Genomic DNA, 14281 nt, shown 5'->3' with positions numbered 1-14281 from the left:
GTGGATGATCAGAGCTTGGGGCCTTCATTGCCTCCTCCAGAGTAATAAAGTGATGCCCCCCTGGTCCCACTGTCTCTCTTAATCTGTCTTTTTCTTATTCCTTTGTCACCTCCAAACTCAGGATATTCACAAGTGATGTAGGGCTGGCTCCCCGCATTCTGGAGCCCAATGTGGGGCTCATGGATGCCTACATTCTGGCACCCAGTGTGTGGAGCTCATGGATTCCCTACAATTTACATAACCAGTTATATAAATGTAAATATAAAACTAATCTCCAGTAAGTTTTAAGATGGCACTCACCATCTTTGTGAAAAGTTTCACATTATTAACGAAGTCTAATCATATCTTTAGAAGGAGTAAGCAGTGATAGCATTTCCTAAATTGGAATTACTACGGAATTTCAAACACTGAACATATTCACTTAGCCACAAGCCAGTCTTAGTTTTATATCAGGACTGCCCAACAAAATATTCTGTCAGTCATTCATGATCTGAATTCTGGTGTATGAGATCTATTAAAGTATGGTACACATAAAAAAGTCATGAGACATTTGTTTTGTAATAAATAAGGCAGTGGCCAATTATTACTCATTAGTAGCTTTTTTAAGATAAGCTAACAAGTCTGCCCTTTATCCCTTCTTAATGCCAGCAAAGATCATTTTTGTTCCAGGAATGTGCTTCTTGGGATTCTCCAAATACTCCGTCAGTGTATCCTCTCCTTTGTTCTTACTGGCATCAGTGTAAAAGAATCCAACTGCCTGACCTGTCTTCTGCCCAAAGAGACCATGGAGATTAGGCCCAGTCTTGTGCTTGTCTCCCTTTTCCACAGTGTGGCACTGGGCACACATATGAACAAAAATCTTCTTGCCTTTCTCAACATCAACCACATTTAACTCTTCTTCATCGCTGGCGCAACAAAGGTTACCACTCTGAAGCTGGATATCCCACTCGTTCTCAATTTCTGAACAGGAATCTCTACAGCAGTGATCCTCTCCGTCCCACCACTGCATGTCAGGTGGATTGGTGTGGGCCAGATAGCTTGTCCCTTTGGTTTCATGAATCCACAGATGAAGAGGAAATTTGAAAGCTGGAGATACAGCCCAGGAGCCTCCTTCACGAATGGACCTGATTGAGATGATGGGGAACTGGACTTGAGCAGATGCCGAAATGGAAGGAGAATTTAGGGAAACTTGGGAAGGAGTTAATGCATTTTGCATGTGAGGGAGTTCTGAATTTTTGGGGGCCAGAGGTTGGACTGTGGGAGGCAGCTTTTAAGAGGGCCCTCAATGTCCCCACCTCTGAGTGTTCATAAGTGTGATGTAATTCCCTCTTCTTGAGCTGCTTGACTTAATTGAGCCTTCCTGAAACCAAGGGCACAGACTCGAGGCCCTCTAGACCTGGGCCCTGTGGTTCCATGCATGGCCCTGGAGTTGCAGGTTCCCTGAGAAGGGCGGATGGCAGAGCTGACCGTGACATCTCCACGTGGCTCCTGAGCATCTGCTCTGCTCTGCTTCCCCTCTAGGCTCTTTAATTTTGGTTGCTCAGCCGCTCACCATCATCCTGTGAGGGCATGACCTGATCTGTGCTTAGCCCCACAAGCTCTATTCTCTCCCTGAGACACCTCACACTCTGTGGGGACCCTGGAGAGAAAGGCAGCCTTGGGCTTCTTGGAAGTGCCAGGAAAGGAAAACAATCCAATTGTTTAGGAGCTCCACTTCTCACTGGAGCTGGGATCCTCATCCCCTGGGAAATTCTGGTCCTTAGTCACTGCCGTCCCGGCCAGACCTGCTGCTGCTATACCCAGCATCTTTGCTCACCAGCCTCATCCTAATATGAATGCCGAAGGCACATTTGGGCTGTGCCAGGACCCGGGGTGATTGACAGCTGGAGTTCCTAGTGGGGCTCATTAAGGGAAGCTGGGTGGGGCCTAGGGGAGCTCATTCTCCTCTGCCAGTCCCAGACCCAGGGATTGAGCTGGGACGGGGCAGGAGAGGGGGTCAGAGCATCCAAGCTGGATGTCCTCTGCAGCCTGGCAGCTTGAGGCCCCAGCTGTGCCCACTGTCAAGGGCCAGGCTCTGCTCCTGAAAGCCCAACAGCCAGCTGGAATATTCATAAGTGCCAAAACCTCCCACCCCTGGGCCTTTGGGCTTCCTTAGACCCCATGGAACATGCCTTTCATGGCCTTTCCTTCTAGAGATACCACAAGTGACTACGCCCCCTCCCAACACTTCCTCCTCCCTGTCCATGTCCCTGCTTCCCATGATTTCCCAGTCTTGCAATACACGGGCCTGCCTGTCATTTTGGTTTGTTTAATCTCCAAAGAATTACTTATAATATGTAACATTATAAAAGAAGTAAGCTTCTCTGTCTAACAAGGGCTACTGGAGAGACTTCTGTTTATACTCTTTTTTCTTGTTTAAATATTTTTATGTCTTTTTAGTTCCTTTCAAAATCAGGAAAAGCAAGAGATATTTCCTTTTTGGAAGAAGAAAAAGCCCATTATTTCCCATCTTGGTGGTAAAGAGCAAGGACTCTGCAACCAGGGTGCTTGTATTGAATCCCTATCCTGGGTGACCTTGGGCAAGTCACTTAACCTCTCTGTGCCTTAGCGTTCTCATGTGTGAAATGGAGTTAATAATTCCTTCCTCAGAAGGTTGTGAGGATTAAATGGATTAGTGTATATAAAATGCTTACTGATACATAGTAAATCTTTTTTTTTTTTTTTTCCTGAGACAGAGTCTCACTCTCTTGCTCAGGCTGGAGTGCAGTGGTGTGATCTTGGCTCACTGCAACCTCTGTCTCTTGGGTTCAAGAGATTCTCCTGCCTCAGGCTCCCAAGTAGCTGGGATTATAGGCATGTGCCACCATGCCCTGCTAATTTTTGTATTTTTAGTAGAGATGGGGTTTCATAGTGTTGGCCAGACAGTCTTTAACTCCTGACCTTGTCATCTGCCCGCCCCAGCCTCCCAAAGTGCTGGGATTACAGGCGTGAGCCACCACGACTGGCTGATACATACTAAATCTTAAATAAATATTTGTTAAATAAAATTTAAAACTCAGCTGCTTGGAAAAGAAGGCCACTGAGTCACAGGGTCCAGTGGCTCTCATCTCAGCCCCTGTTTCCATCTCTTCCTACTAATTTCTGACCTCAGAGTCCAGATGTGAGAATTTGAGCTGGTTTCAGTTTCTACTCCAAGCTATCGGCCCAGGACACTGCCCAACTCCGAGGCTCCTGGCAGGTCCTGTGCACTTTCAGCCACCTGTGTCCTTTGCCTGTAAGCCCAATCCTGAGGACAAGCAGAGCCTGTGGACAGGCCATGCACACCCCAGCTGTCCTCCCTAAGCCTGAGATGGGACCAGAGATAATAGGTTCCACAAGCCGGATTCATACCTGGTGGTCACAACACCAGCTGTGGCTGGCTATTCTGTCTGTGTGGAACAGCCCTGTCCCCCTCCCCAGGAAGGACCAGGGCATAGCTTGGGGTACCATTAAAAAGCAAATTCATTTGGGAGGCTGAGGCAGGCACATCACAGGGTCAAGAGATCCAGACCATCCTGGCCAACATGGTGAAACCCCGTCTCTTCTAAAAATACAAAAATTAGCTGGGCGTGGTGGCACGTGCCTGTAGTCCCAGCTACTTGGGAGGCTGAGGCAGGAGAATCGCTTGAACCCAGAAAGTGGAGGTTGCAGTGAGCCAAGATCGCGCCACTGCACTCCAGCCTGGTGATAGAGTGAAACTCCATCTCAAAAAAAAAAAAGCAAATTCATAAAGACAGATAGTATAGGTTACCAGGGGGAGAGGGGAGAGAATAACAGGGAGTTTTTTTTTTTTTAATTTCAAATTGAATATTTTATTAACATGGTAGTTGTCTTTGTAACATGTGCACACACACTCGCACACTCAGAAGGATCTGCCTGGGGGAAAAATACTAAATATGCCTAAGGGGAAAATGAAAAATAAAAAAATTCTTGTAGGTTTTCATTATTGTAAGCAATTATGTCCACATCATTTACAAAGCTATTGCCAAATCTGTCCAAGGAAGCAGAGTTTGAAAGGGGGGCGAGGGGCAAGAATCTTGGGAAAAATTCAACAGCGGCATAGCAGAGCTCTCAATATGAGAAAGCTGATGTAATGTGGACTTTTGCTGTGAATTTCCTCTTCGCAAAATATGGGGAGAGGTTTATCAATGGGCAGAAAATAAGAGAAGGTGGTGTGAAGTAGGCTTTTGTAGTCAATTTTCCTCACGGTATTGTGCAGGATCATCAAGAAAATGCTTAGTCTTTCTCTGGGACTAGTTTCAGAACTTTTCCAATTGCAATTGTCTTACCCTCATCTTTTAAGGTAAAACGACCCATCTGAGGGAAGTCTTTAAAGGTCTCAAGGCAGATGGTTCCTGCTGTCCTCAAGTGAGCAATGCATACTTGATCTTGTTTCACAAAACGGTATCGGGTCTTACTTTTTTCTCCTGATTTTGTCTACCAAGCAGATTAAGGCTGTTATTTTGACTTCCTCAATACAGGTATGAATATGCAGCGACGCATTATAGCCTGGGCAGATGGAGTTATTTTTTAATGGGTAGAGTTTCTATTTGAGATGTTGAAAAGGTTCTGGAAATGGATAGTGATGGCAGCATAATACTGTAATGCTACTAAATCGAACACTTAAAATGGTTAAAATGGCCGGACGAAGGGGCCCACACCTGTAATCCCAGCACTTTGGGAAGTCAAAGTGGGTGGATCACCTGAGGTCAGGAGTTCAAGACCAGCGTGACCAACCTGGTGAAACTCTGTCTCTACTAAATGCAAAAAGTAGCTGGGTGTGGTGGCGCACCCCTGTAATTCCCCACTACTTGGGAGGGTGAGGCAGGATAATTGCTTGAACTAGGGAGGTAGAGGTTGCAGTGAGCTGAGATTGCACCACTGTACTCCAGCCTGGGCTACAAGAGTGAAACTCCGTCTTAAAGAAGTAAATAAAAAGAAATAAATATGGTTAAAATGGTCAGTTTTATGTTATGTATAGAAACATACATCTATACATATATACACTTTTCTCTAGTACATATAGATCATTCTCCAGGGTACACCATCTGTTGGTCCACAAAAGAAGTCTTAACAAATTTTGAAAGACTGAATTATCATACAGCATATCTTTTCTGAATACAATGAAAAAGGTAGGAATGAATCATAGAAAGAAAACTGAAAAAGTCACAAATGTGTGGAAACTAAACTTACTGTTAACCAATGGTTGTTTAAGAAGAAATCACTTGGGAGTTTCTCTGAACGTGTTCTGGTTCGGGGGGTGCCCAGAAAAAAAAATAAGAAGAAATCTCAAGGGAAATTTAAAAATTTAGAGATGGATGAAAAATACAAAAACAGGCTGGGTGCAGTGGTTCACACCTGTAATCCCAGCACTTTGGGAGGCCAAGGCAGTGAAATGCTTGAGCTCAGGTGTGCAAGAGCAGCCTGGGAAACATGGTGAAACCGCATCTCTACCAAAATTACAAAAAATTAGCTGGGTATGGTGGCGCACGCCTGCAGAGCCAGCTACTCAGGAGGCTGAAGTAGAAAGATTGCTTGAGCCTGAAAGGCGGAATTTCCAGTGAACCAAGATAGGGCCACTGCGCTCCAGCCTGGGCAAGAGAATGAGACCCTGTCTCAAAAAAAAAAAAAAATTGAAACTTATGAAATGCAGTGTTTTAAGAGAAATTTATAACAGTAAATGACCTCATTAAAAAAGAAGAAGACCTCATTTAAAAATAATCTCAAAGGCCGGGCGCGGTGGCTCAAGCCTGTAATCCCAGCACTGTGGGAGGCCGAGGCGGGTGGATCACGAGGTCAAGAGATCGAGACCATCCTGGTCAACATGGTGAAACCCTGTCTCTACTAAAAATACAAAAAATTAGCTGGGCATGGTGGCGCGTGCCTGTAATCCCAGCTACTCAGGAGGCTGAGGCAGGAGAATTGCCTGAACCCGGGAGGCGGAGGTTGCGGTGAGCCGAGATCGTGCCATTGCACTCCAGCCTGGGTAACAAGAGCGAAACTCCGTCCCAAAAAAAAAAAAAAAGATCTCATTAAAAATTAACAACCTAGCCTAACTTTTCAAAGAACTTAGAAAAAAAAGAGCAGACTAAACCCAATGCTAGCATAAGAAATAAATAATAAAAAATGGAGATAAATGAAATTGAGAATGGAAAAACAATAGAGAGGATCACTAAAACTAAAATTGGTTCTTTAAAAGACAACAAAACTGAAAAAAAAAAAACTAACAAAATTGGCAAAACTTTAGCTATACTGACAAAGAAAAAAAGATAGAGGGTGCAAATAACTAAACTCAGAAACAAAAGTGTGGATATTACACCTGACTTTACAAAACTAAAAAGGATTATAGGAGAATACTGTGAATAATGTACACAATGAGATAGAATTATACACAATGCCCTTAACGAAATGGGCAAATTCTTTGAAAAACACAAACTGCACACTTACTCAGAAGACATAAAGCATCTGAACAGACCTATAATGAATGAAGAGATTGAATTCATAATCAAAAACTTCCAAAAAGGGAAAGTCCAGGGCCAGATAGCTTCATTGGTGAATTCTAGCAAATACGTACAGAAAAGCTAATGCCAGTACCTCTCAAACTCTTCCAAAATTTAGAAGAGGGAACACTTTCTAATTCATCCTATGAGGTCAGTGTTACCTTGATACCAAAGCAAGTCAAGGACACCACAAGAAAACACTATAGAGAGTGGCCCTTATGAACACGGGGGCAGAAATCCTCAACGAAATACTAGCAAACTGAATCCAAGAGCATACCAAAACACCATGATCAAGTCAGATTTATTCCAGAATGAAAGGGTGGTTCAACATAAAAAATATATATATCAGTGTAATATGCCACATTAATAGAGCAAAAAAAGAAAATCAACCGGGCATGGTGGCTCATGTCTGTAATCGCAGCACTTTGGGAGGCCGAGGCAGCGGATCATCTGAGGTTGGGAGTTTGAGACCAGCTTGACCAACATGGAGAAGCCCCATCTCTACTAAAAATACAAAATTAGCCGGGTGCAGTGGCACGTGCCTGTAATCCCAGCTACTTGGAAGGCTGAAGCAGGAGAATCACTTGAACCTGGGAGGCAGAGGTTGCAATGAGCCGAGATCACACCACTGCACTGCAGTCTGGGCAGCAAGAGCGAAACTCCATCTAATAAATAAATAAATAAATAAATAAGAAAAGAAAAAAAATCGTGAGATCATGATCAATGATGCAAAAAAGCATTTCATAAAATCCAAGTGACTTTCGTGGTAAGAACACTCAGAAAACTCGGGATAGAAGGAATTTCTCAATCTAACGAAAGGCATTTCTGAGAACTCACAGCTAACATCATAGTCAATAACATCCTGTCTTGTTCTAAATCCCTAAGATTCCATTTTTACCTTGACTATTCAACATTTTACTAGAAGTTCTAGCCAGGCAATTGGGCATGAAAACAGAATGAAAGCCGTCCAAGTTGAAAAAGGAAGAAGTCAAACTATCTGTATTTGTAGATGACATGATCCTCCAAGTGGAAAACCCCAAATAGTCACAAAAACTACTGTTGTTAATAAACAGTTTTAGCAACTTGCAGGGTGCCAAATCAACACATGAAAATGAGCTGCATTTCTATACACTAGCAATGGACAATTCAATTTACAGTAGCATCTAAAAGAATAAAATATCTAGGAATAAATGTAACCAAGGAAATGAAGGACTTGTATATCACAACCATAAACATTGCTGAATGACATTAAGGAAGACCTAAATACATGGAAAGACATCCCATGTTCATAAATTGAAAGGCTTACCCATAAGATGATAGTACCACCCATAGATACCTAGAGATTCAATGCAATCTCTATTATAATTCTAACTGCCTTTTTTTTTTTGCAGAAATGGGAAAGCCAATTCTCAAATTCATATGAATTTTTAAGAAACATCGAATAGCCAGAGCAATACTGGAAGTAAAGAACAAAGTTGAAGAAACCACACTTTCTGATTTAAAGACTTAGTATAAAGCTATAGTAATCTAAACAGTGTAGTGCTGGCATAGGGATAAACATGTAGAAGGATGGAATAAAATTGAGAGTCCAGGAATAAACCCATACACTATGGTCAATTGATTTTTAACAGGAGTAACAAGACCATTCAATTAAGGAAAGACGGTCTCCTTAACAAATGTTGCTCAAAAAATCCACACACAAAAGAATGAGTTTTTTCATTCTTATCTCATACAATATACAAAAATTAACTCAAATACTTGAGGGGATAGATACCCCATTTTCCATGATGTCATTATTATGCATTGCCTGCCTGTATCAAAACAACTCATGTACCCCATAAATATATATACCTACTAGTGTACCCACACAAATTAAAAAATTGGGCTGGGTGCGGTGGCTCATACTTGTAATCCCAGCACTTGGGGAGGCTAAGGTGGGCAGATTGCTTGAGCTCCTGGGTTCGAGATCAGCCTGGGCAACATGGCGAAACTCTGTCGCTACAAAAAATGGAAAAATTAGCCAGGCATGGTGGCAGAAGCCTCTAGTCCCAGCTACTTGGGAGGCTAAGGTGGGAGGATCCCTTGAGTCTGGGAAGCAGAGGTTTCAGTGAGCCAAGATTGTGCTACTGCAATCCAGGCTGGGAGCTGGAGAGAGACAAAAATAAAAAACCAAATGTTTTAAAAAATTAACTCAAAATGGATCAGCAATCTGACTATAAGGGATAACACTATAAAACTCTAAGAAGTAAAGATATGGGAAATCTCATGACCTTGGATTTTGCAATGGATTTTTAAATGTGATAGCAAAAGCATGAGCAAAAAAGAAAAAAATAGATAAATTCGACTTCATGAAAACTGTAAGTTTCTGTGCATCAAAAGACATTATGAGGAAAGTAAAAAGGCAATTTGCAGAATGGTAGAAAATGTTTGCAAATTATAAAGAACTCTTACAACTCAAAAGCAAAAAGACAAACAACCCATTTCAAAAATGAGCGAAAGGACTTGGATAGGCATTTCTCCAAAGAAGTGAGACGAACGGTCAGTAAGTACATGGAAAGATGCTCAATATCATTAGTCATTAGGGAAATGCATGACAATAATTTTTTTTGTTGTTTTTTGTTGTTGTTTTTTTTCTTTTTTGGGGGGGGGACAGAGTTTCGCTCTTGTTGCCCAGGCTGGAGTGCAATGGCGCGAAGTCGGCTCACCGCAACCTCCGCCTCCTGGGTTCAGGCAATTCTCCTGCCTCAGCCTCCTGAGTAGCTGGGATTACAGGCACGCGTCACCATGCCCAGCTAATTTTGTGTATTTTTAGTAGAGACGGGGTTTCACCGTGTTGACCAGGATGGTCTGGCAATAATTTTTAAACACCAGAAAATGGCAAGTGTTGATGAGAAAGTGACTCACGCTTTCTGACTTAAAAACTTAAATTGGAATCCTTGCATATTGCTGGGATGAATGTAAAAGGGTGCAGCCTTTGTGGAAAGCAGTGTGACAGTTCCTCAAAAAGTTAAACACAGAATTATCATTTCACCTATCAATTCCATTCCTGAGTATTTACCCAAAAGAATTAAAAACAGGGCTGAGTGTGGTGGCTCACACCTGTAATTCCAGCAGTTTGGGAGGCCGAGGCAGGCGGATCACCTGAGGTCAGGAGTTTGAGACCAGCCTGATCAATATGGAGAAACCCCGTCTCTACTAAAAATACCAAATTAGCCAGGTGTGGTGGTGCATGCCTGTAATCCCAGCTACTGAGGAGGCTGAGGCAGGAGAATCGCTTGAACCCGGGAGGCAGAGGTTGCAGTGAGCTGAGATCATGCCATTGCACTCCAGCCTGGGCAAAAAGAGCAAAACTTTGCCTCAAGAGAAAAAAAATAATTAGAAACAGGTATTCAAACAAATATTTGTATGCATGTGTTCACAGCAGTATTATTCACAGCAGCCAAAAGGTGAAAACCACCCAAATGTCCCTCAATGGATAAATGGAGAAACAAATTGTGGGATACACATGCCCTGGGATATTCAGCAGTAAAGAGGAATGAAGTACTGGCACATGTACACACAGATGAACCTTGAGAACACGCTAAGTGAAAGAGAGGGTCACATATTGTATGATTCCATTTTTATGCAATGTCCAGAATAGGTAAATCTATAGAAACAAACCAGATTGGTGGTTGTCAGGGGTTGTGGGGAAGAGAGAATGGAGAGCAATCACTGAGTGGGTTCAGGGTTTTCTGGAGTGATAAAAATGTTTTAGAAATAGAGGTGAGGCTGGGCCCAGTGGCTCAAGCCTGTAATTTGAGCACTTTGGGAGGCCAAGGTGGGCAGATCACTTGAGGTCAGGAGTTCAAGACCAGCCTGACCAACGTGGTAGAACTTCATCTCTACTAAACATACAAAAAAATTAGCTGGATGTGTTGTCACACACCTGTAATCCCGGTTACTTAGAAGGCTGAGGCAGGAGAATTGCTTGAACCAGGGAGGCAGAGGTTTCAGTGAGTCAAAATCACACCACTACTACACTTCAGCCTGGGCGACAGAACAAGACTCCATCTCAAAAAAAATAAAAAAAATAAATAACTAAATAGAGGTGGTGGTTGCTCAACATTGTAAATGCACTAAATGCCAGCAAATTGTTCACTTTAATATGGTTAATTTGGCTGGGCACAGTGGCTCATGCCTGTAATCCCAGCATTTTGGGAGGCCAAAGTGGGTGGATCACCTGAGGTCTGGAATTCAAGACCAGCCTGGTCAACATGTTGAAATTCCATCTCTACTAAAAATACAAAAAAAGTAGCTGGGCATGGTGACATGCGCCTGTAATCCCAGCTACTCCGGAGGCTGAGGCAGGGGAATCGCTTGAACCTGGGAGGTGGAGGTTGCAGTGAGCCAAGATCATGCCGTTGCACTCCAGCCTGGGCAACAAGATGGAAACTCTGTCTCAAAATAAATAAGTAAATAAATAACAAATAAAATGATTAACTTTATGTTATATGAATTTAAACTCAATAAAAATATAATTGTGTAGTTCTTGGATGATGTGATAGAATTTGGTCGTAAAATAAACTTGCTTATAGATGTAAATGTATAAAATAAAACTTTAAAACTTTTAGAAGAAAAACAGGAGAAAGTCATCATGACCCAGTGTTAGGCATGACACCAAAAGCAAGATCTATAAAAGAAAAATTGAGTTTCATTAAAATGAAAAACGTCTTCTCTGTGAAAGATGCCATTAAGAAAATGAAAAGTGGCCGGGCGCGGTGGCTCACGCCTGTAATCCCAGCACTTTGGGAGGCCGAGGCGGGTGGATCACGAGGTCAAGAGATCGAGACCATCCTGGTCAACATGGTGAAACCCCGTCTCTACTAAAAATACAAAAAATCAGCTGGGCATGGTGGTGCATGCCTGTAATCCCAGCTACTCAGGAGGCTGAGGCAGAAGAATTGCCTGAACCCAGGAGGCGGAGGTTGCAGTGAGCCGAGATCGTGCCATTGCACTCCAGCCTGGGTAACAAGAGCAAAACTCCGTCTCAAAACAAAACAAAACAAAACAAACAAAAAAAAAGAAAATGAAAAGTGCTAGGCATGGTGGCTCACACCTGAAATCACAGCACTTTGAGAGGCCGAGGTGGGCAGATCACTTGAGGTCAGGAGTCTGAGACCAGCCTGGCCAATACAGTGAAACACCGTCTCTACTAAAAATATAAAAATTAGCCGGATGTGATGGCACACACATGTAGTTTCAGCTACTTCAGAGGCTGAGTCAGGAGAATTGCTTGAACACAGGAGGCAGAGGTTGCAGTGAGTCAAGACTGCACCACTGCACTCCAGCCTGGGCCACAGAGTGAGACTCTGATTTAAAAAAAGGAATCTTAGCTGGGTGCGGTGGCTCACGCCTGTAATCCCAGCTCTTTGGGAGGCTGAGGCGGGCGGATCAGCTGAGGTCAGGAGTTCGAGACCAGCCTGACCAATATGGTGAAACCCTGTCTTAAAAAAAAAAAATTAAAAAAATAAAAAAGGGGGCCGGGCGCGGTGGCTCATGCCTGTAATCCCAGCACTATGGGAGGCCGAGGCGGGTGGATCACGAGGTCAAGAGATCGAGACCATCCTGGTCAACATGGTGAAACCCCATCTCTACTAAAAATACAAAAAATCAGCTGGGCATGGTGGCACGTGCCTGTAATCCCAGCTACTCAGGAGGCTGAGGCAGGAGAATTGCCTGAACCCAGGAGGTGGAGGTTGCAGTGAGCCGAGATCGTGCCATTGCACTCCAGCCTGGGTAACAAGAGCAAAATTCCGTCTCAAAATAAAATAAAATAAAATAAAAAAGGAATCTTTCAGCTAGAACTGCCATCTTCCAGTAACACGAAGGGAAAGAGGAGAAGCACCAAATATACCTTCTCTAGACATTTTAGAAAACATGGAGTTGTTCCTTTGGCCATGTATATGCGAATCTGTAAGAAAGGTGATACTGTAGACATCAAGAAAATGGGTACTGTTCAAAAAGGAAGCCCCACAGTGTTTCCACGGCTCAACTGGAAGAGTCTACAATGTTACCCAGCATGCTGTTGGCATTGTTGGAAACAAACAAGTTAAGGGCAAGATTCTTGCCAAGAGAATTAATGTGGGTATTGAGCACATTAAGCTCTCAGAGTCGAGATAGCTTCCTGAAACATGTGAAGAAAAAGGGTCAGCAAAAGAAGCCAAAGAGAAAGGCACCTGGGTCCAACTGAAGTGCCAGCCTGCTCCCCACAGCAGCACACGCTATGAGAACCAATGGGAAGGAGCCTGAGCCGCTGGAACCTATTCCCTATTAATTCATGCCATAATAGGTGTTAAAAAAAAAAAAAGAAAAAAAAGACCTCTGGACTGTAAAATAAAAAATAAAATGAAAATCTAAGCCACAGACTGGGAAAAATAATTTGCACAGTATATATGTGATAAGGACTTGTATCCAGAATATATAAAGAATTCAACTCTGACTGGTCACAGTGGCTTATGCCTGTAATCCCAGTACTTCAGGAATCTGAGGCAGGAGGATCACTTGAGTCCAGGAGTTTGAGACCAGCGTGGTCTCATAGTGGGGAACATAGTGAGACCTTGTTTCTACAAAAAAGTGAACGCGGTGGCTCATGCCTGTAATCCTATCACTTTGGGAAGCTGAGGCCGGTGGATCACCTGAGGTCAGTTCAAGACCAGCCTGACAAACATGGTGAAACCCTGTCTCTACTAAAAATGCAAAAAAACCTAGCCGGGCTTGGTGGCACATGCCTGTGGTCCCCGCTACTCAGGAGGTTGAGATACGAGAATCGCTTACACCTGGGAGATGGAGGTTGCAGTGAGCTGAGATCGCCCCACTGCACTCCAGCCTGGGTGACAGAGTGAGACCACGGCGCGTGCCTTTAGTCCCAGCTACTTGGGAGGCTGAGGTGAGGCTAGCTTGAGGCTGGGAGGTCAAGGCTGCAGTGAGCTGAGATCATGCCACTGCACTCCAGTCTGGGCAACAGAGTGAGACCTTTTTCAAGGAAAAAAGAAAAAGAAATCAACTCAGTAATAAGGTAAACAACAAACCCAATTAAAATATGCACAAAATAGACATTTCACTAAAGATATACAAATAACTATAAACGTATGAAAAATGCTCAATATCAGTCAATTTGGAAAAGTAAATCCACATGGAGAAATGCTACACACTCATCTGAATTGCTATAATGAAAAGAACTGTTGAGATTAGGCCAACTACCCAGAATCTCTATTCCATAACACTTGGGAACTGAGGAAACGCCCACTGCCTCAATGCCTCAGTGGACCCATTCTGAGCTGGAGTGTAGCCAGGACTCCATTTATGATTGTCTATACCTAGTCCCTATATGCTCCTATTCCTTTTTTTTTTTTTTTTTTTTTTTGTAATTTCACTCTGTCACCCAGGCTGGAGTGCAGTGGCGCAATCTCAGCTCACTGCAACCTCTGCTCCCGGGTTCAAGCCATTCTCCTGCCTCAGCCCCTTGAGCAACTGGGACGACAGGCACGTGCCACCACCCTAGGCTAAAGAAGATATACAAGGCCGGGCGCGGTGGCTCAAGCCTGTAATCCCAGCACTTTGGGAGGCCGAGGCGGGTGGATCACGAGGTCAAGAGATCGAGACCATCCTGGTCAACACGGTGAGACCCCGTCTCTACTAAAACTACAAAAAATTAGTTGGGCATGGTGGCGTGTGCCTGTAATCCCAGCTACTCAGGAGGCTGA

The 14281-nt window shown here is 43.5% G+C and overlaps 1 protein-coding gene across 1 annotated transcript; it reads right to left on the bottom strand.

The window, feature by feature from the left end:
• Positions 1-493: 493 nt before the first annotated feature.
• On the bottom strand, positions 494-869 carry LOC116527011 (cytochrome c-like). The gene has a single exon (XM_032243754.1). The coding sequence runs from the start codon at positions 845-847 to the stop codon at positions 629-631; it is 219 nt and encodes a 72-aa protein (XP_032099645.1). The 5' UTR covers positions 848-869; the 3' UTR covers positions 494-628.
• Positions 870-14281: the final 13412 nt, after the last annotated feature.

The sequence above is a fragment of the Sapajus apella genome, unplaced genomic scaffold, assembly GCF_009761245.1.
Source record: "Sapajus apella isolate SASKATOON/1434 unplaced genomic scaffold, GSC_monkey_1.0 scaffold52, whole genome shotgun sequence".
NCBI classification, from domain to species: domain Eukaryota; kingdom Metazoa; phylum Chordata; class Mammalia; order Primates; family Cebidae; genus Sapajus; species Sapajus apella.
Note: the sequence above shows the minus strand (reverse complement) of the source record. Positions and strands in the feature narration are given on the sequence as shown.

Excerpts from the sequence above, each read along its gene's own strand:
- LOC116527011 (XM_032243754.1), bottom strand. The coding sequence starts at position 847 with ATGTGTGCCCAGTGCCACACTGTGGAAAAGGGAGACAAGCACAAGACT.